This window comes from Aulonocara stuartgranti (genome assembly GCF_965226115.1).
Source record: "Aulonocara stuartgranti genome assembly, chromosome: 11".
NCBI classification, from domain to species: Eukaryota; Metazoa; Chordata; class Actinopteri; order Cichliformes; family Cichlidae; genus Aulonocara; species Aulonocara stuartgranti.
In genome coordinates, this window is record NC_138947.1 from 13,299,620 (window position 1) to 13,322,947 (window position 23,328).

General features: G+C 43.3%; 1 protein-coding gene across 1 annotated transcript in view; it reads left to right on the forward strand.

The window, feature by feature from the left end:
* Positions 1 to 7,663: 7,663 nt before the first annotated feature.
* adamtsl4 (ADAMTS-like 4) overlaps positions 7,664 to 23,328 on the forward strand; it is a 35,522-nt gene continuing 19,857 nt past the window's right edge. The window contains exons 1-4 of the mRNA XM_082553105.1: positions 7,664 to 7,980; positions 9,499 to 9,562; positions 12,701 to 13,287; positions 14,079 to 14,769. Of these exons, the coding sequence (XP_082409231.1) occupies positions 7,958 to 7,980; positions 9,499 to 9,562; positions 12,701 to 13,287; positions 14,079 to 14,769 (1,365 nt within the window). The 5' untranslated portion in view covers positions 7,664 to 7,957. The remainder of the gene's footprint in view (positions 7,981 to 9,498; positions 9,563 to 12,700; positions 13,288 to 14,078; positions 14,770 to 23,328) is intronic.

Sequence of the window (23,328 nt, forward strand, 5' to 3'; positions counted from 1 at the left end):
AGTGAATTCAAAGCGTGAGTGCAGCAGCTCGTCCTTACAGACCAACAAAGTGAGTTAACTTTTGTCCTTTAAATGTACAGCAGCGACCGAACATTATTCTCATCTGATGTGAGCAGGGTCTCTCATCAGTGCTCCAGATCTCCATAAAAGAACAATACAGGAATTCATCAGCAGCAGCAGCAGTTAATTGACGCACAGGCTGTGATACATTCTTTAACCAATCGACCGTAAACACATAGAAGAGCTTATTACCCTTATACTACTTATTCTCTCTGTGTCTTCTGACCCCAACATGCCCGAGCTGTACCATACGTGCCTCCTGACACATACCATGAATCGTGCTGTTTGTTGTGATTATGCGTATATACTGTAGGTGGCCCAGTGGCTTCTCTGAATGAGCAACAATTGCTCTTTGTTTGAATAATTGGAACAAGGTTATTTCAGCAGTTTCGTCAGCCAATTAGGCCCCGACTGAGCTGACCTCTCCCTCTCGTGTGCTTGTCTCGCCAGCGACCCCTGGAAATCGTCATTAGAGCGCTCCTCCCATAGACGGCCTTATTTCCCTCTCTACCGTACACCCCCACCTCACTGCCTCTTCACTGCCTTGGCAATAAAGTCTTCCTCTTTGAGGTGTACTGAGGAGCTGTGCTTGCAGTTTCTCAGAAGTCAATTTCAAGCTGAAATACTTTTAGTGAAATAGTATCTCTCGTGGCTCTCTCAGCGTCATCCAAAGTAGACTGTAAAGATGTCAGTCGATTTTTCTCCTCTGGCTCTTTGCGCCCTTTTCAGAGCACCAGTCCCGCTTTGATCCAGACTCTGGCACAGGATTGTTGGAATGGAGCAAATATTGACTCCATCTGAGCCAGACAAATCACTCCCCCTTCCTGCTTTCTTTTTCTTTCAGTATCCTTTACACTTGCTCAGTTCCCGTCTAATCTGCCATTACCTCTTTCTCTGACATTCCCCTTCATGTCTTTTCTGCTGCTGCTTTTCTTTTCGCCCCCTTTGTGTCCCTGTCTGTCATTTTCTCTCTCCCTCTCCCTCTCTCTTCTCTCTCCAGGCTTCTCAGGCTGTCGGTACTGTTAGGTCAGGCCTCCTCCCCTTCTCAGCTGCCCGTGAAGCTCTCTCTGTCTCACTTTAAAGCTACTTTGGGTTTCAACACCTGCCTGTGCTGTATGTTCAACTGTTCAACTGCATGCTTTTGCCTTGAGCCTAGAACGTGCTGCCTCATCTGAGAGTGTGCAAACATGCATGGGCATCATGTGAAGGTATTTGCGACGGTACGTGCCAACACGCTTTCATGTGATGCTCATATGTGCTCCAGCCGACTGCAGCGGAGAGATCAAGAAACGAAAAGCCTTTTTCAAATTAAACTTTCATAGCTTTCGCTCTTTGTTTGCTTTTATGTTTGCTGCTGATGCAACCCCATTTTTTTTTATATGTGCAGATCATGTTAAACTATTGATGTGCACACTCACTCCAGTGTGAACTATAGAAGACTAAGGCTGAGGCAATACTTCTGCAAAGTTACGTGTAGACATGTTTGCAAACCAGAGCAGAGAAAGAGCTTACAGGTTACCCAAAACCTCAACGTTCTGTTTAACTGTCAGTTCAAAACATTGTTGTTTTTCCTGTTTTTCCTTTTTTGTGATTTCCTCCATCCTTGGTGCTAAAAGAGGCCACCCAAACACACGAGATATCAGTAGAAAGCCCAGGATGTCTTCTATTTAGTATTTGGACTTAGTAGCTCAAATAAGTCAAAAGACAGATCAAAAACAAATGTCCGTTACAGAGGACATAAATGAATAGGCTGCTTCTCAGGAGGATATATTGGGCTAAGTTCACAAAGTCCAAATACTACATTACACATTACACAAGCATGATGATCTTCATCATAATCTTCATTTATGTGACGCCTAGAGAAATCTGTTCTGGCAAAACTTGTGTAAAAATATTGGAGCGGCAGACATTATCTTTCGGCAACCCTGATGCATCCACCAAAATTTGTGCCAATGTGTGGAAGCTTGTTTCCTCCGCTGAAAAAAACAAAACAGAAAAATGTAACTTTTTCTGTCCATAACTCAAAATTCTGAGTTGTTGTGTCAAAATTTCAACTCAAGCTTTAGAGAAAATTCCTCAAAATTTTGAAATAACTCAAAATTTTGACTTTGCTTCACCAATCAGGAAGTGGATTTTTTTATTTCAGTGATAGAAGCAACCTTCCATACCAACGCATGTGTCCATCTGAGAATTGTTTTACTCAAATCTGACACAGTCCCAATGATTATTACATTTTCATTTTCCTCTCAACTCTCTATAAGTCCATGTGATGTCCAGCTGTGCACATGTGGTACGTGTCCTGTGAGTTCACAGTGAGTGAGTGGGTTTACCTGCCTGCTGCCAGCTCTGCTTAGGCAACATCCTTAAATGGAGCAGTCAGAAGAGTGACCAGATCCCAACAAACTACATGTGTTTGTGTGGGACAACTACTGAGAGGTAGCCTGAATGTCTGGATTTTATTTCACTGTTATTTCAGCTGCTTCTCTGTCTGGTAGCAGTTTTTTGGGTTTCTGTGTGCTGCAGATTGGCATATCTTTTTTGAGCCATATCTGACAATTTTAGCACTTTGACACATAATGACACAGACATACTTTAACAGAAATGTCCTGGTGTGGAATTCAAAAATAACTCCCGTGAAAAAAAGATAAAAACAATATTTCTCAGAATATAGCGCTGCTTCATTTTTTGTGGTAGTTTCCATCATATTGAAGAAAAAGCAGAAAAGCTTGTGACAGTTCATCAATGAAGTGCAGTCCCACATAAAGAGGGTCATCTGGTCAACCTGGTAGTGAAAACACTGCTGCATGCTGCATGCATAACTTTGGATATTATCCAAAGGTCATGTGTGAAAACTGTGAGGAGGTCACCTTTGAGGAGGCACAGAGCGTCTGGAGGTGGGGCATGCAGAGGGAAACCAACAGAATATTTATGACTTATGTGGGGAAAACAAACAGCATGCTGATTTTTGTTTCAATAAAGTTTTTTCACTGTTGATGACCTTTTTCAGCCTTTAAGTGGAACAAGTAGAAAAAGTTTGAGCAGCGCTGTGTTGGAGCAAAGAGGCTCGGCTCAGTGCAGGATTCATCCTCTGTGCACCATGAAAGTTTTATAATTTCATGCCAGTACATCCGATAACTGCTGATTTATTTCAGCTTGGATGAACCAACAGATGAAACTTCTCCCTCCTCCCCACGCAGAGGTGCCTACATACATCTTTGTTGAAGCGTGTTTCAGCGCTGACTCTTCTGTAGGTCAGTGGCTGAATGTGAAATGAGCTCTTTGTTATCATTACTGGAAGAGTGTTGCAGGACTGATCCTTCCCCCGCTTCCGTCTCTATCATCTCTCCGCCCTGCTGCCACCTTTAGCACACAGCGGTCCAGCCCCGAGGCCCAACCCGTCTGCTGACCTGAAGAAGCCCGGAGCCCTCATTAACCGTAACAGCGAAATGGTCGCGGGCCTACTGTTCCTGTGCCCGAGGCTGAGGCGTGTGTGTTTTTTGGACTCAGGGTGTGTGTACATACTAGAAGTTTTTCAAGTGATTTATCACTCCCACAGGGCCCCGCTACTCTGATCTGCAGTGCTATTACTCAGATCAGCCAGCCGAGACAAATAACAGATCTGCTGCTACATATAGACCTCCCCGGACACATGCACACACACAAACACACACACACACAAACACACATTATCTCTGTGCTGTGGTGACTAGTTGAGAGAGACATTTTGCTAATCAGGGTCCTGCGGTTGGTGGTGCGTGTCGACAGGCCGGCATGTAAGTTATTGCTTCTCAAGGATCCAGAGAAAGATAGATAGGGAAGGAAGGAGAAGAAAGACATAGATAGGGGGCAACGGAAGGGGGGGCAAAGAGGGCTATAAGTGGTCACGGGCCAGTGGTAGCCATGGCAATGACCTCTGGCTAATTGTAGTTACTGATAGACATGGTGCTTAGAAGTACAGAGATATCCTTTACACTAATAACACACAAAAAACACACACACACGATGTACGTATAGAGTGTGTGTGTCCCTGTATTCACCCACTGCACCCGCGCATTTCTTGATTTTACATGAACTTGTTTTTTATTTTGACAGATCAGATCTTAAGCCCTGTCTGTAATGTTGTTTAGTCTTCGGTCATCTGCTCTTAGCGGGCTTTGAAGTCGCTAATCTCCATCACCATTGCCGTGTCCACATTGTTGCCAAGAAAAGCAGCGTGTCCAACTATAACTCACATGCACGCCCTCCTTTCCCGCTCTCGTTTACACCGTGTGGGCTCTTTGCCTCAGGGTAGCAGGATGGGAAATGTTAATGAGGAGGTTCAAGAGCTGGATCAGAAGGGACCTTGAGTGAGATAATGTCTTACAAGTAGCAGGGGGCTTGATGTTGGCTCTCTGGGCTCTGATCTCCAGGAGACACACTAGAAAACGAATCTCCATCATTCCTCTTTCCTCCCACTGTCCTCTCATGCTCTGCTTTTTCTCCGAGCTGATCCTCCTCTCATCTTTACTCTTCACATGCTCTGAACTTTCCCCGCCTCACTATTTTCAGTGGTGAGGAGATTATGTTTTTTATTAATGTGTCATGCAGCTATGCCCAGCCCTCAAGGGGCATGACACCAGCTAATAACGTAAACCAGATCCACGGATCGAGCACATATCTTTAAAAAAAAGAAAGAATGCACAGCCCAAAAATAAAGAACACAAAACAAACTCATAATTTTAATGCTTTCGTGCCTTAGATATTGTTCATACATTAAATCTTATTTAAGAGAATAAGCGATGAAAGAATAAACAGAATGAAAGCCCATTTTCTTGTTTGTGACACTCATTCTTTCTTATTTCTTTTTGTGCAGCACATGAGGAAAAACAATGTCTCTCCCTACTGTTATTAAATTTGTCAATGTTAATAGACAGCAGATGACTACCATTTCTTTTCCATGCAACTAAAGAAGTAATAGCTGTGTTTGTATATATACACCCTCTGCATGTGATCTAAATGACACTCTTTACTCCCACTGTCACCCTGTGAGCTGCTTGGCTGCTTGGTGTGTTCTGTTTTAGAAAACCAAACCAACCAGGATGTTTTGTTTTGTTTTTTAAATATGGTGACACATTTAAACACTGCGCCATAAAACATTAAAAGTGGCCCTGGACGTGAATCTGAAAGTTGCTTTTTACTTTTTGTTTATTAGCATGTTTAATGAATAATGCTAACGTCTCTCTGTGCCCTTCATCCCCAGCTGGTTGAGGCAGATTCCTGCCCCTCCCTGACCCTGGTTGTGTTCTTTGAAGGGAATTCTTACCCCCCACTTTTGCCAAGTCCTCCCTCAGTGTGGATGACGTGATTGTTTGACTATTGTTTGATCATCTTTACTTAGAATTTAAGTACCTTAGACTCTTGTTATTGTGAAGTAGAGGTTACAGTAATGAAGTTGAATTGGTGGTACAACTACTGAAATCTTTGACGAAAAATAGACTGGACTTTACGCAGCAAACTCCATTTACCCAGTCATTCACATACACAGCAGTGCACACTTATTCTACACATATAGTGTTTTTTAAGCTAACACACAAGCACACACACACTAATGGAGGCATCTGGAGCAATCTGATGTTCAGGATCTCGCCCAAGGATAGTTAGACTTGCAGGAATTGCAGGAGAAACAAACCACCAACCTAACAGCTGGTGGACCACCCACCCAGTCCACCTCCACCACACAGCTGACTGTCAAAATACTCTGTTACAGCAAAAATCCTGCATTCATATCCTCTGTTAAAGTACAGAAGTATTACTTTCAAAATATATTAAAGTACCTAAAGTAAAAGTACTTGCTATGTGCAATATATAATGGCGTCATTTTAATTACCTTATTTACTGCTAAGCTTAATATAGTAATATTGAAAAAAGTGATCAAGATCATTATTTCAAGTATTTGCCAATAGTTATTGATTGAAGGAGTTAGGAAGCGATCATAGTTCAGGTGTCATCTTACTTACCCTGGGAACAAATGTAGGCCTCAGCTTATTTTAAAGACCTAAAACTACCGTATCTCCCCAATAGAGCAGTTTGCTGGTTTACTTGTGGTTCCATATATCCATATATCCATATATACATATATCCATATGAGTAGAATGGGAGGCAGAGCCTTCAGCTTTCAGGCCTGCGAGACAGACGCCCTCTCTACTTTTAAGATTATGCTTTCCTATTTTAGATAATGTAGTTAGGGCTGGATCAGGTGACCCTAAATCTTTGATTATAGAGACCAAAGAAATTGAAATGTAACTGTCATAATGCATCTTCACTAAAGGCGAGTTCTCTTATAATAAATGGAAAATGACCAGAAAAATCTTTTTAACATTGTTATTCATAATTATAATGCTCTGTTAAGTATCCCAACACACATAGAGAGACACACCTGTATTCACCTTGTTCCTTTGCTTCTTCATTTACTTCCAGCCACGACTTGGAGTCAGATGTCACTTCACCGAGAGCCCCTGCAGCAGCTACCCTCTGGCTAAGCTTGCTGAGCATTTTCTCAACAGCTTTAATGTTTGAACTGTTTTCATTTTTGTGGAAAAGAAAAACAACAACAACAATGTGCTATGGATCAGTGAATTTTCGCAATTGTGTAATTTCAAGATAAATAATATATCTCATATTCATGTTTTTTGTTGTTGTTTTATTGGTCATTTTAGTGGCATAAAGACCAACTTGTTTATGTATTTGTTTTTTCATTCATAACTCTTGGCTGTGCCCCTAATTGTGCATGGACCTCTGGCCTGAGCTCATTGAATAATCCGGTGGGGGGGGGGGGGGGGAGATAAGCAGTAACCCCTCCTTTAGAGACGCCTCCTGGTACCGACTGGAAAGGTTGGTGGACTGCAACCAAACATACAGTTTTCACATCTGCTTCCAACCAAAGCTCCTGCTCTCTCTCTCTCTCTCAAACACACACACACATGCACACACACAGAGTGAGATCTGTGCTCAGGGGAGCCGTGTTTCTTGGGTCTATTTATCTGAGCTCCAAATTGGTGAAGCATGTCTGGTTACAGTCTTTAAATGTGATTAAACAGTTATGAGAAAAAGTCTTTTTTCTTTTTTTTTGCTCCAGTAAGTCAACAGCCATATTTCATCCACGCAAAATAAAAACACACATATATCTCCCACTTGGAATTTGTTTCTGTAACTTTGTCAGACAACAATTAGTGTTTGTGTTGGCACAACAGTAAGCTCATAATTCTTTGTACTTCCCCCTTTAAAGTGCTGCTGCTGCAGATGCTGCCAGCTCAGGGTTGTTCCTGACAGTGTTTAGATCATTACTACTGATCAGTGTGACCAAGCACAATGGGGCATTCTTATGTTAGATTGAGCAACTAAGAAAGCGGCTCTGAGAGTTATTATAGCTCAGTCAGGGCCCATAGTGAGTGTGCGTTATGAGCGCGTTTTAGGCTGGGTGGGGGTGGGGTGGGGAGGTTGTTTTTCATGTGTGAAAGAGAGGGAGAGTGTGTGAGAAAGTTGTGTAATCTGTCCATTTTTTGTCCCCCCCCCCCCCCCCCCCCCCCCCCTTCTCTGTCTCTCTTTCTCCCGTGCCCCCCCTGGCGCTGTCAGGCGTCACACTAGTTTATATTAAGAACCCAAAGAAGTTGTCGAGTGAACGGCACTGAAAGAGAAAAAAACGAAACTCTTCCCACTCTCCAGAAATCACGGGGAGTGACTGTGACAGGAGGAAGGGGACAGAGAGAGAGAGAGAAGAGAGAGAGAGAAGAGAGCTGAAGTCCTCGCAGGACTTTATCACGTTTCTTTCAGGGCTCCGCAGATCGGATTAGACAACTAAACTGGACTGATAATTATTATCTGTGAGCGGAGTCGGGACCGTGCGGGAGACTCTTGGAGCATGCAGCTCGGTTTGCTGTTCAGGTAAAACTTCTTCACGTCTGCTGCACCCTGCTGCTTCTCTCGGTCTGTCCGTAGAAAACACCACATGGGAGACTGAGTCCAACTTTGTGCGCAGAGTTGTTTCAGAAAGTTGTTTTTGTTTTGTGGTAAAGTTTGCGGTTTTACGCACGATGCCCTCTTGTTGCGCACTGGGCGCTGTCCAGGTAATCTGAAAGGAATTCACCCAAAGGCGACTGTTTTTTGTTTTTTTTAGCTCGGAGTTCCCTCTGTCTCCTCGGGGCAGATTTTTGGGAGTTTTCTCCACTGATATAATTCTCTTTCTCCCTCTGCTCCCCTGTCCCCGCTGCTCTGAGGTTATTCTACAATGTGCCACTGTAGCGGCGAGGGAAACGTGGACCCGCGTAGGGGGTCTTTACTTCGGCCTGAGCGGCTCTGTTGTGCGGGATCTTTGTGTTTTTCGGGGGTAATTGTGTAGTCTGGTGTGGGGAAACTTCCAGAGACCGCGGCGGTGCACCACACTGGGTAGAAGGGACCAATTACTCTGACTACATGTGGCTTGCGGACTGGTGATTGTGGGGATGGTTTGGTTCTGGGGATGGTTTGGTTCTGGTGGTGAGCGCTGAAAGGTCCATCTTAGCAAGTTGTTTAGGATCGTGTTCTCGCTATTTTCCTTGTCAGATGGAAAGAATTTATCCCTCTTGTTTCAATACACTTGTCTCGGTTTCTATGATAATTATAGACAGACTTTGAAACAAGTGTATTATCTGTCTTTTTTTCCTTTTTCCTTTCTCAATGAATAGTGAGACTTCTACGACTCATGTGAGGATTTAAACTACTTTTTCAGGTGAACAGCTTTTGCCCAGCCCAGTCAGCGACTCAACATAATCCCCAGTTGTTGCTTCATGCCCAATTCAACAACTCCAAAGCCACCCCAGCCATACAGCACGTCTTTGAACGTCACACCTTCGAATTAAAAGTAGCTGAAATTACAAGATGATTTCGGATGTTGCAATTTATTGAGCCCGAGAGCGTGGCAGCTGTGTGTGTGTCTCTAAAAACCACATCCTCAGGGTGTGTACACACGCAGGGAGAGGCATGCAGAGGGAAAACATGCTTGCTGTTAAAACCCATTAGTTTGTTAGCACCTCCCAGGCTTTCCCAGATTGATTGAGATGCTTGCCTGTGATCCTTGAAAGGGGAAAAAGAAACTTTTGTTCACACCCATTTGAGCCCACAGGCCACCCAGAGTGGGGGAGAAAGGGGCATAATTGGTTGGTAAAGTACACTTAGGTCACTGGAACATTTAATAAGGTGTTTGGGTAACACTTGTAACACCTTTTAAAACAAATGTACACTGAAGGAAAAGTTTAAGAAAGCTGACAATCCCTCAACAGGGACTAATGAAAGTCTTTAAGTCTGAACATTATATAGCAGGTCATGGATTAACTGCGTGCTTTACAAAAGACCTCATTCAACCTGCTGATATTTTAAATCCTGTATATCTCCCACTTTTTTACCCTCTATTCTTTGTCCCTCCAGGCTCTATGTGCTGTGGAGCTTTGTGGTGGTCACGACCTCCGTGACCAGGACTGCCAAGAGGAAGGTGAGCCATGAGCCATTAGATCGTTAAGTTAGCTCAACACAACAGTTTCACTTCAGAGGGGTGAAAGGTGACAGCAGTTGAAAGGACAGGTTCACCTTCTCTTAAACGTCACTCACATACTCATGTACACTGAAAGAGTTACAGGACATGAAGGCGTCCATCCTGTCCTTACTGCCCGTGAGGACGTCCAGTGAAAGACAAATAGCAAAATATGTAGTCATCATGCTTTATGCAGCTATTGTGAGACTTTACCAGTCAAAACTGAACAAATTAAGAGTTTTGGGGGGATTAACATTCCCTCTATGATTTACTTTAGCATCCTCGTACTGCAACTAGGCGAGAAAAGGCAGTCAGGGGAGAAATGCTGGAGCCTAAAGTTTGCAATTCACTACAGATCTCAGCATCTTTTAATTAAACAAGAACAGCAACCCTATTTTTAGCACTTTGAAGATGAATTTAACAGATGATCAGGCTAAGACCAAAGCGGACATGTGCTGCTTGGCCCAAAAATTCATTACAGAGTAAACAGATTCAGCAACACACAGCACCACATTGGAAACTAGTTGCTCATTACTGTTTTATTGCTACATTTGCAAGCTAAATAGGTTAAAAAAAAAAACTACATTATTAATAAAACTGCTTTTAATGCCAAGCATGATGATGATGGACCTGTTGCATAGCTGTAAAAGTAGAGCCAGGTTCAGCTTTAGTTATTGGATGAGTTCTCTGTGGCATTAGCTTCTTTCAGGTGAACATCACACCTGCGTTTCACCACACAGGAGGACAAAGATGCTTCTCTACCTATGAAGCAGCACATCTTTGGAAAGAACGTCTCTTGAAACATACAACAACCATAAGAACCAAAGCTTACTGACTTATAATGATCAGTGTTATATTCAATCAGTAGTCCAATTTGTGCGTCGCTTCGTTGACCTTTGTGTCAGACTCCTCTCATTTGTACTGTATTGTACATGTGCACATTTCTTTCTCCCTTTTTTAGCATCATTGTTAGCACTTTATTCACGTGAATGTTCTTTGTAAAGAGCTGCATTTTTTATCTTGAAGGCCACAAGCCAAAATGTGTCTCTCTGGCAATAAGATGAAAGCGTAAGATGAAAGAAGGAGGAAAAAGTTCTCTTCCACTGGAAACCCACAGTGCCACTAATGATTAAAGCCACTCTTTAACTGTAATCTGGCCGTGTGAATATTGTTTTTAAAAAAACGGCTTTAAAGGGCAAAGTCCCACCAGTGTGATCTTGGAAAATGACTGCGCGGAGGGAAGACATATCTGCACCCCTGACTGGTCCAGGCCTGGTAGAGGAGCAGTGTCGCTGGAGTTTAACCAGTAGCTCCAGAGGTCGATGGTGGCTGCTGTGGGGGTCACTGCACGGAGCTCGTTAATGGTCCCAGTTATGTGGCAGCTGTGTTTGATGTCACTCATTACGACAGCGCACGCCTCCCCACTGCCACACACACACATGCGCGTCTCGACCCCCTCCTCATCCTCCTCACTTCTTTCTCTTTCTTTTTCTCCCACCCTCCTGCCATGTTACCCCAGACCAAGACAGGAACTTTCTTTTTTTTTATAATCTGGTGGCGAACTGGAGGATCAGAGCATGCCCGCACATGCGCTCAGGCTTACATTTGTCCCCTCTCTCCTCTGTCCACAAACAGTTTGTACAAGATGTTTACTTGCACATTTCTGCCAATTTAGACATGCATTTACACACTTGGAAAGAGAGAGGAGAGAAGCAGAGCACAGATTCACGTTTTGATTCGTTCTCAATGGAAACTTTTGTTCAGCTCGCATGTTTGCAGGTCTGCCAACCAGGCCAGTGCTTCAGTTATGAAACGAGAGGAGAAACATTTCTTTATAACCACAGAGGAAGAGAGCAAAGCCTGAACTGGCACCGACATACATGCATTCACACACATTCATATGTACAAACAAGACTGCACAGAGCAATCAGCCCTGATTTTTGTCATTTCTGCAGTGCGTCCATACGACGCCGGCTCCTCCTGCTCACAAGCTGCTGGCAGGTGCCCGAGTCTCTCCTAAGCCTCGGCGAAGGATAGTATGTGTAGGATTTATATTTTGGCCCCAGAGGAAGGAAATTCATGAGACTATAGCTCATCAGTGAACTCTGTTTCTGTGAAGAAAAAGGATTTCGAGACAGTTTGGATTTTGCAATGGCAGTTATTACTGAGTTAAGAACTTCTTTAAATTATTGTCAGGGTTTTCAAGTTTCACCCTTTGAGTCAGAGGTGCAGCTGCTGCAGTGGTTTATTGGAGCACTTTAGATACTTAGCAAATTTTCTTTTACCTTTATAGACTTTTTTGACATTCAAATCTTTAAAAAACTAAATAGCTGCAGCAGTTTATTGAAACATAGAATGTAGAAATACAGTATATTAGAGTTTGTGCAATTCTCATGAGCTTGTAAGTCAAGATTTGGTACCTTTATTCTTAAACACAGAATGAACTCTCTGAGGCAGCTTTCTCACAGCGTCTGTAAGTAGTCTTCAGGAATAGTTCTCCAGACTTCTTCAAGGACTCTTGAAGAGCTCTTCTTTGGATGTTGTCTGCCTTTTGTTCTGTTCTCTGTCAAGATGATCCAACACTTTTTAGTAAAGTGGAGGTCTGGGTTGTGGGGAGGGTTTGTAGTGTATTTGCAGTGTGGGATCGTTGTGATGCTGAAAAACGAAGCTGTTGCCAATCAGATCCTTACCTGATGGTATTGTATGGTGGATTAAAATCGGATGGTACTTTGTTGCATTCATAATTCTATTAAGATATTAAGACCAGAGAACTTTTGTTCAAGACATCTTTAAAATTTGACAACAAGGTTTTGCTCTTTGGAAGAGTAGCTTGAGTATGTCAGTAAAGGTGATCACTTCATCAGAAACAGTTTTATTATGTTTGTTTAAATCATAAATTGTTGCTTCATATATGTCACACTTGCCCTCTTTGATATAATGCAATTATTATTAATATTAGTAGTAGTAGTATTAGTATTATCATCATCGTTTATCTTTGATACTCCTGTTTGGATTTTCTTCCGTTGAATGAGATTTTAAGATGTCTGTCTGATCTTGGCACCGCTTTTTATTGACAGCTTGTGTGTGTTTGTGTCTCAGGTGGCAGGTCGAAGGTCCAGACAGGTGTTTGAGCCTGCAGCGGGCGTGTGGTCAACATGGGGGGAGTGGTCAGAATGCTCTCAAACCTGTGGCGTGGGCATCTCACAGAGGAGCAGGAAGTGTTTACCTCCACCTCCTCCGCAGGCCCCTCCACTATCCCACTCTCCACCAAACTGGGCAGGTTATCTTCCCGGGGGCGTCGGAGATCCTGCCGTCTCACCTGTGCGTCCCTATTATCCTCCTCGTTACCCTGGGCAGCACCACCTGCCTTATCGCTCTACGTCAGTCTCCACCAATCAAAACCCAGGATTGCCTCTTTATCGGGACACACCCGCTGAAGGAGGAGGAGGGCCTCCCATACCAGCGCAAACCAATCGATCACCTCCTTTGTACCAGCCAGAATTCTCCTCAAACAATCAAGACCCCGTGCCTCCTGTTTTCAGATCTCCCTACCGGGCGCCAGCACACGGCTACAACCAGCCAGCACGGGTCATCAGGCGACCAACCAATCCTGGAGCACTGAGAGCAGGAGGAGGGGGGAGCAGAAGGTCGGTCTCCACCAGCCGGGAGGGTTTACCTACAAGAAGGTTAGTGATTTTAAAAAAAGACCAAAAAACACAGCTAATTTTACTTAAAGAGCAACAGTTTGGGTGCACCACTGCACCTGTAACCCACCCAGTTGTGACGTAACAGCGTAACAAAACACCTTGAGGATGATGACCTATAAACCACCAAGTCAAGAAAAACAAGGTCCAAATTTAAGGATGCTAATCTACGTAAGCTTCTTTCCATCACAGTTATGGCACGTATCAAAAAAACCCAAAAAACAGAACATTTACATTTTGCCTTACTCAGCACTCTTGAGTTCGCTTTTTCCAGGAAAATGTCAAAGGAAGTGAGTTTTGCATCGCTGGCAGTAGCAACGGCGGTTTGTTTAGGATAAATAGACGGACTCGGTTGTTTGGATGGGGAACAACAGCATCGCCGTGGACAAAAACACAAGAAAAGATTGATCACTGGGCGTGAGGGAAGGTGTGATGTTACAAAGATGAAAGAAACTGCCGGTTTGTTTTCAGAGTAATGTTCGACTGACATGTTGAGGCTTCATTCAGGTGCCATTAGTTAAACCGCTGACATTGTTTAAGCATTACAGGGTTTGTTATTATGTTTCAAGCTTTGGGAACTTGCCCATCTCTGTTTCTGGTATCTACTGTATTATTACATCATTACGTCTGTTTTTTGTCATCCAGACAGGCAAGGCATCACCCTTCCCGCTCACCACAGGCTGCTGGTTGTGTGTCGTTTATAATAAATTTACTCTGCCTCTCTGTCTCTTCTCCTTCCTCTTCTTCATCTGCCTTTTCTTTTTGACCCTCAGGTCTTCCAGCATCCGTCCAGGTCAGTTTGGATACGGCAGAGTTCCCTTCTCTCTGCCTTTGCATCGTCAAAACCGCCAAGCTCGCCACACTGTGAACGGCACTGAAGATGCCACAGTAGCGCCCGAACAGGCTGCTCCTGAGGACATCACAGAGAGTAACAGGGGAGAGGAAGAGGAGGCTGAGAGGGGTGAAAGGGACAGGCAGGAGGAGGAGAATGCAGAGCGGGAGATTTCTGAGACACCTGCCGCAGAGAAGGTGCCCACAGTTCCCACCATCCGCCCTCTGCTGCGACCCTCTCACACCCATACACAGCACGGGAGGGCCAGAGGGCAAGTCCCACCCTCTCGTCCCTTATCACGTTCCTCGCTACCGTCTGTCTTCAGTAGCCGCCAACGGTTTGACTGGAGCTCCGTCACTGCCCCACCTCCACCTGTCCCTCCTCTGTCGCGGCCCTACTCCCCTGCAGCCGGTTCACCTTTTTCCCCACCTCTCCACCGCAGCAGCCCTGTGCACAGAGACAGGGAGCTCCACCCGGCCTTCAGTCCCCAAGCTCCACCTGCCGGAAGCATCTACCCCTTACAGCACCCGCACGTCTCACACCTGGGGATGGAGTCAGGCAGAGAAGGTGGGGCTCCTCGCACGTACACATGCGCAGGGCCGGAGAAGGAGTACCGCAGGTGTTTCTCGCAGGTAAGACCTAAAGATTGTGTCCAAATCTTCACCTGTGAGTCTTCAACACACAATTAATTTTCCACTTAATATACCGGCTTCACACCCAATCATTCAGTCTACAGTCGCGCTCGCTTCGTATGCGTGCAGTGAATATTTGATAGGTAGACTATTCTCCAGTTTCTCCAGTTCCAACAGTAGCTGGTTGTCTCTGAGCACTGAGACGGAAAATGCCTCCTACTGCTTCCGCTACGCCATGCCATTTGTGTATTCTGGGATACAACCAGAACACACATTTACTCCAGTGAAACTACACAAGAAAATTAAGCACATGTGCATGTCTTTACAGCACACATACATGTGAGTATAAACACTGTGGGTGTTACTCTGGGCAAATGCACATCTGGCTCGGGCCCTGCATTGATTGCCGTCTTATGATTGGGGTTGCGACCTGCTCCATACCTATCAGTGCAGCACAGTGACAGCTTTATCTGAGCAGAGAGCTGCCAAGAAGAGGAGCCAGAGACACCGTCGGGCTGCTCGTGCCAGATGGGCCAACTCACTGTCAACGCACAGGTGAGAATCTGGGGTCGACCTTGCAGCAAATCAGGCTTCACTCAGGCGAGAACGCTGCACTTGATTTCACTCAATTAATTGTGAGATTTAGAGTGAATATTGCGGATAAAGTTTCCAAGCAGTACAGCAGGTATTAGGTGTATCTATGGTGCCATTTCAAGCTGACCTTACTTGTTTAAAAAGGGAAAATAACTCAAAGCACAAAGGCTCTGCACATATGATAGTATTTTCAGCCATCAGCTGCATTCAACCTGGTAGGATTACAATTGGCAAGCTTAGACGTTTTCCACCTCTTGCTATGGCTGCTGTAAATTAACAGCAGACTTCCACACAACCTTCGGCCATCGCTGCCATTTCTCAACTATCAATCAGTCAAATCTGGTCTCTGGAGAGGGCGACAGCACATGGAAATTTACATATTTCAGCTCCAGTAGCCAAAAAGCGTTAACTGTAGTCAGGCATTTATAAAAATACCTGATTTATAGACACTGTGTGATACCTGAGGATCAAATTAAAATGCTTTCGTGCACGTGGCAACAAGTATCCAAAGCTATTGTTCAGTTTTCTTAGCTTTTCAGCTGCTTTAAAGAATGATTGGAATTATATGAGGACTAAACCTTAGATACATGCGTAAAAGCTAACCTCTCCCTCTGCAGATGGAGAGACGATTAAACAAAACTGAGCACTTGAATCACGGCAAAAATACCCAGGGTGACATGTGACTGGGTTATTTATTCCAGCAGGTCTATCTTAAGTGGGCGCGCAGGAGGACGTGATAAGACTGGGCTCAATGAACGCCACACTCACATGCGCACCTACACCCTCCTGCCCCCACAGTCCACATCTACAGCTTGCTCTCATCAGAGTGGAAGTAGACACTCGAACGGGGCACTCACGTTGGCACTCACAATCCCTTGACTTTTCCCTCTGCAGATAATTTGGCAGCCTCTCTGCACTTGTCTTTTATCCCCCTATCTTTCTTTCCTTCTGTCTGTGTCCTGTTCAGTGCTCAGTCGTCCCCATTTTAAAACAGATTTAGTAGCTGGCAGAATACATGACCTGTGTGTGCCAAGAGTGCTAATAGCAGTCCTGTGATGGCTGAGCCTGACTCATTGGGTTACATATTTACCCAACATTAGCCTCTGTTTCAGCCTCTCTTGCTGCTCCAGTAGATTGTTGGTTTTATGTGTCTTAAAAATAGGTTCAAGTCCTGCTGAATGCAAGACTTTGCCCAGGCTTGTATGAACTGTATATATAATGTGTGTGTTTGTAATTCAGGGAGTGAGCCAGATCTGGAGAATGACACATCCTATTATCTATTAGGTGTGTTTGTCAAAACACGGTGTGCCTGAGGCACATTGCAAGTGTGACTGGCTGTTGCAGTGAAGCAAATGGGGAACCAAGAGAGGGACAGAGGAAGCGAGAAGGGCCAAAGGTCAGATGTGCAAGATGTGTGTGTAAGTGTCAGAGCGAGGGAATAAGGGGAGGGTGGTAAAGGAAGTGACGCAGTTAAGTAGTAGTGAAAGGGAGTACTGTTTTTAGAAAATGTGCCCATAGTAGTGGGAGGGCGAGCCAAAGGGCAAGGGAAGTAAAAAGGTGGGGAGGGAGCAAGGCGGTGAAGACAGAGAGATGGAAAATGAATGAGTGTTTTGGTGTGGAAGGATGGGGACAGAGGTGTAGAAGGAGGCGTGGTTCACTGAAGCAAAACAATTGACTTGGATGGAGAGGAAGAAAAAGATTCTGCTGGAAGACGAAGTTTGTGTCAAAGGAAGAAACAGATTCATGGAAAACTTTGTGTGTGTGTGTGTGTGTGTGTGTGTGTGTGTGTGTGTGTGTGTGTGTGTGTGTGTGTGTGTGTGTGTGTGAGCAAGAGAAAGAGTTTGGGTTCGTGTGTGTGTGTAACAGGAGAAGAAGTTATTCTGTGTGAGGAAGAGCGGAGGAGAAGGTGAAATTTGAGAGGAAGAAGAGGGGAAAAAGAGTTAGAAGCAGACGCGTCACAAAGACACCTCCTGTCCCTTCCTGTCCGAGGTCTTTCTAATAAATTTCTGCGATCGTCTAAGTGCTCCATCTTGTCTCGGTTCCTCTTTCTGTGCTTTACATGAGTGTAAATATTTACGTAGAATGACTAACAGTGAATACTTCTACACCAGAAAGTCAAGGAAGCGCTCCTCAGACCCAATGATGTCATTTATAGTCACGACCGGCAGGACATCCACCTTGCACTTTCCAAAAAACACAGTTTTATTAGTCCTAGTTTAGTGTCCTCTCTCTATATCCAGTTTCCTCTTAATTTATTGTTCTTGTCATTGACCTAAACCAGTGTTTCTTCCTTTACTGTATTCCTCAATTTGGAAGCCAAGATAAACTTCAGTCCTCACCAACAAAAGGCTCTGAGGTGAGATTTAAGGTAAAATCAGAAAACTCCTGCAGTGGTTCTGTGCCCACCCGTCGGTTACAGAGCCACAGTTTGAGAACCACAGGCTTAAAGCAACATTATTTATGACCCTCCTCAAACCGAACTCTTCATCTTGATGAGACAATAACACAAAAGATAATGCATATAATGCTTTTATGTATTAAAATTTCACTGATTTCACTCCTATATCTGACCCACTTCCACAGCACTGTGCAAAAGTCTTGCACCACCCCTCATTTCTTTACAATTTGCTAGGAAAATGCAAAATAGTATTGATTTATTACAACATATACAAACATGCCTGGAATACTTTTGGTACTGATCCCCAACAGCACTGGCAGAAATGCTGCCCTTTCATAGACGGCTGTCGTCCCTCTCTCCTGACCTCCTCTGTACATATTATGATGATTAGAAACACAGATTTTTCAAATTTAGATTAATCACTCCATAAGTTTCCAGTAATTTTCAGCTAGGTTCTTCTGTTTGCTGTACAAATAAGTACAATTTTATTCTGGTCAAACTGCATTTTTTTGTATTGTCAATTAAAGAAATAGAAACAAATAAGATGGTTTTCTAACAGGCTGCTGGAAACAAAGTCCCTAAACATATAATTTAATATGGTTCTTTCCCATTTTGTGTGTTATGTGTAAACACAACACTGGTTCATCCTAAGTTAGGGGCTTTTTTTTATGGTTGAATGATTCATAGGTCAGTGTTAAGTGTCTTAACAAACTAAAAAAAATCCTCTGAAACTGATCTGGTACAGGGAGTGGAATGAAAATGGGGAACTTTGAAAGATTTTCTAAACTATCGCTCAAAACCACCAAAAAAACAGTAGTCTGGTTCGTTGGAAGCAAAATATAAAGAAATGAGGGGTGTTTCGAGACTCGACACAGACACAGCACTGTGCGTTCTGGCCATCAAGACAAGCACACTCCTGTTTTCAGGCTGCTGCAGCAAGTCAGATGATCTAATCACACTCTGTCATTACAGAAGTGGTATTAAACAGAAAATATATTATGACTAACAGAGCTGAGGGGCCACACTCCTCAGCTCTAATGAGTGTGTGCTGGCCCTGCCACGCTCACTGCGGTTCCCAGGAAGTGACAAACGGGCCCAGATGTGGTGGGTTGTGGCATGAAACCACACAGACTCATTCACAGGGATCTGAGCTTTATGTGCTTTAGTGCATTAGCAAGCAGAGCTACCTGCTTTTCTAGAAAACAACAGAAAAGCAGGTGCTGCCTGCTTCGCCTGCTTTTAACAGCTACTGCGTCCTGATTACGTTCATGTTCCTTTGATCTCTTTCGGTCTGTGTTTAGTTAGCTGAAGAATTGTGAATTAAAACCACAGAAGTACAACTGCCAAAGAAAAAAATATAACTTTAGAAACTTTTATTTGGGGGCAAATCAATAAACTTTTTAAGCCTTTTTTGATCAAATTTGGCTGATGGCTGCATGCTTTCAAGAATTTCAACATTAATTAACGATGTAGGTTGTTATTTGTTGGGTTGCGCACTTATTTGCACGGTCATCCAATGAAATGCAGTTTTGTCTGATGCCTCCTTCATCTCCCAGCATGCTCAAGATGACTTTTAGCATCAGTCCTCAGATAACTAGAACTAAACTTAAAGCTAAAGCGAGAGTTGAGAGAGAGTTGTAATAATCTCACCATCTACGTCTTTGTTAAGATAATCAAGTAAATGTTGAAGGAATTCAAGCTGAAAGGCTCATTAGATAAAAACAAGGACATAAATATATATTACAAAGTCATATAGAAGATGTTCCAGTAGAAACAATCTAAATGCCATATTACATCACCCTCAGGGACATCTCAGCTCTTAAAGATGAATGAAATTAAGCATCAGCAGCTCGGAGGTGAATTCACAGAGAGATCAAATATTTCCAGGTTCAGACGGTTGGACTCTTGCTGCCTCTGTCGCTCTCTCTTTCTGAGGTCCAGGTGTTATTAAGAAAGTGAGGGTGATTTCTAGGTATTAAAAACATTCTGGTTTAAAAAATATGTTGTGGATTTGTAGAGCTGCTACATGGAAAGTGAAGCATGGAAACTGGCATTTGAGCACAGCTTTGGACTTGTTTATTGATCTTGTGGCCACAGTGTTCTCTTCTTTTCTTTGCTCAAACCCACATTTCTCCCGAGGACAGCATCAATGTTACTCGCCATTCTCCCGCCTTCACTCGTTGCCTGTTTTTTGATTAGTGAGAAGTATTTCCTTTAGGGGACTCATGACACCCCCCGCCCCGCCAGGTCATAGCTGAAAGCTTCCCTATGAAGAGGCGGCACACGGCCTCGGTCACAAGATTAGGCACAGAATGTTAATCACTCGGGACAAACCTATACACACACATATGTCAGCGTATGTCACGGATTTGCATGCACGCAGAGACTGATTAGTCGTGCTGCGAGGTGATTCATGGCTGCAGGGGCCGGCCGTCAGTTGTTTTGTCTGCATTGTGCTGCAGTCATGCTTGAGGAATGACCGGCCAGCCTTAACCTGTATTCAGGCGATTTTGCCAGCTGTGCAGGCGTGGGCTTCAGTGGTGAATAAATGAGCAATGAACAAGATGATAGGAGTGTGTCTTCAGAGGTTTCTCTGCTGAGACACGCATGGCGCTAAAGGTAGATCCCGACCAAGCTGCGGTTTGGCCTGTGTTATTGGTGGATTTCGACCTGTCACTTGTCAGTGTCAGAGTATATCGTGTCCATTATGCAGCAGTATAACATTTCTTTAAACATAACAAAACTGTGAAAGGTGTTAGAGGTATTTATCCAGCCTTCAACTTCATCTAATTATCTGGGCAAGAAGAAGGCACAGAGAACAGACAGTCTGACAAAGGATTATATATATTATACATATTATATATACACACAGAGGTGAGACACAGGCACAGGCAGTAATTAAAGTCAGACAGTTGCAAAAGAGGGAAAAGAACAAAAACAGAAAGTAAAACCAAATCAAGATATGTGAGAAAATTAACGTTTAAAGTGAAAGTGAAAGCAACTAAAAGACAAATAACGGAAACAAAGAGACATTGGAAAGTTAATATACACCCTTTTCAACTTAATAAAGTATGAACATTCATATTGATACACCAGAAACCTGCATCTGGATCCAGCATTGGTCACAGGGCTGTTTCCAGGATTTGTTTGAACTGGGGTGACGTGTCGAGGATCAGAATATTTAATAAGAAATTCAATCATTTAAAGTGACTAAAGTAAACATACCCCTTATGCCGAATGACACTTTTTAGATTCATATGCAGTATATAATCAGATCATAATTATTGATTTATGTGTATTCGTTGATGTGTATATCACTTAAACGTTCCAGCTTTTATAGTATATCAATAAGTGTACTATAGTATTTTAATGGATAGGTTGATCTAAAATAATGCAGGATTTGGATTATTTGGATTAGCAAAGTAATAAACAGAAGACAAATAAATAAGGTTTAAAATAAATGCTGTAGAGAAGAAAATACAACATTTGAAGTAAAAGCAGAAAGTAGCACAGCAAAGATTACCCAATTAAAGGAAAAGTACTTCAAACCTGTACTAAATAGAAAATCTACTAAGTGGCATTCCTAATGGTCCTGTCCAAGCTTTTATCCAATGGAACTGCCCAGTGTAGGGTTAACAGTACTATAGTCCAATGGCGTTGGTCAGGACGGTGCCAGACAATCTTCCCACAACCCCCAACTACCACCACCACCTATTCATGAACGATCAGTTGGGCTCCTTAAACCTTAATTCCTAAACAACATCCTCACTTAAAATTAAACATCACGTTTTGCTTTTCTAAAACTTCTAATTTTAACTTGGATACACAGACTTTTCTGTATTTTTGTGCTACTTTCCTTTAACAAATGCGTGCCGAGTATGGAAAGTTGAGCACAAATGCTCCAGGGACTGTTAATGATGACTATGATGATGATAATGAGCATTATTATTATTTAAATCCTTTGTTTGAACAGACTGAGATCTCTTTTTCAAGAGAGGCGGGTGTACAGAAATCACACACACAAACCGATACCGACAGCCACACAATGAAACGACACATTATACGTGATTACAAATAAAACATGTGTAAGGGTAGTTGCAGATAAATAAATATAACCTTTTGAGATGTTTCAGTGAAATCCGAGAAGGTAGCTACAGAGTTTGTTTTTGCAGCTCATTCAATCCATTTACAGGCAACAAAGTATTCAAAGATGAAATCATTGATTAAGTCACGTTGCCGTGGTAAGTGTGTGTTTCAGCTGTGTTGTGTTAAGGCTTCGGCTGTTGTGAATGTGTGATGTGTTTCTGTGGCTCAGAAAATATTGACCGAGACTCCTGCAGCATTTAATGTCTTCTGGCCGGTGTTCAGCTTCCAGGTTCGTTGTTGACGTGTTAATTAAAGCTGCGTTCCTCTACGGGGCCTAAGAATGCATATAAGTAATCTTAACTTTCTGAACTAAATGAATTGTGGTTTTCATAATCGCATTTCTTTTACAAAATATCGCGAGCTGGCTAAAAGCAAAAGGTTCCATATTTTGTTCCTCTGCAGAACTCATTAGTGTAATCTGGGTGTTTGTTTTACATTCGAGGCTTTGGCTTGTGTGGCATTTTTGTGAGTGTGTGCAGAACAAAGCCGTCACCCCGTCTGCTCCACATGTTCTTATATATGCTGCGCACAGATCTCCCCCCCAGCCTGGGCAGTAAAACACATCTATAACCTTCACAGCTACCGTACAAAAAACACTAACTGTCCCTCTTTCTCCAGCTGCATTCACTTTACTCTCACCTGCTGCTATACGCTAGTCTGTCGCTCAGTCGCAGACATTTTTTTTGATCTCTTGCCTCATTTCTTTTGTGTTTACAGCACAATCTCTGAGCTGCTCTGACTTTATCAGATATGTTTGGTAGTATTTCATTAAACTCAGCAGCGAGGGAGTGGGAAAGTCCACTCTGGTAGAATTTGAGTCTCATATTAGTGGTTTTGGCCTTCATTTCTGTAACACAGCATTTCTTAAGTTAATTGCTGAGATCCGTAATCTGCAAAGGAAATTAAACACGCAAAGAAACAGAAGCAATCAGATGATAATCAAGGTGTTACACAAACCCACCGGTTAACCTGATCTGTGTGGGAATCTCTCCATCTATCATTCCTTATCTTGAAAGTGTTTTTGCCTTGTTGGCCCATTTAATAACCTCCTTTTCCCCCCTCCATCCCTTATGAGGAGATTCGCCCCTCGCCCTGTGCTCACAGTATACCACTCCTTACAATTACACACAAATTATCCTCCAGAACCATGAAACACCAGAGAGCACGTCGCCTTCTCTCTTCTGCTTTTCCCCTCAAACCATCTCCGCTTTCCTCCCCTCTCCCTTCGGTCCATTGTCTTTGCTGACATCCTTACACACCCTAGACATCTTTTTTTTAGAGCAGAATCCACTCCCACCGTCTTACATTCTTTCTTTTTACATTCCTTTTCCCTTTTTTTCTGTACTGTAGCATCCCACGTCTGCACACTACACCCTGTGCACATGTGTGTTTGTTTATGGGGCTGTTGTCCGTTTAATGTT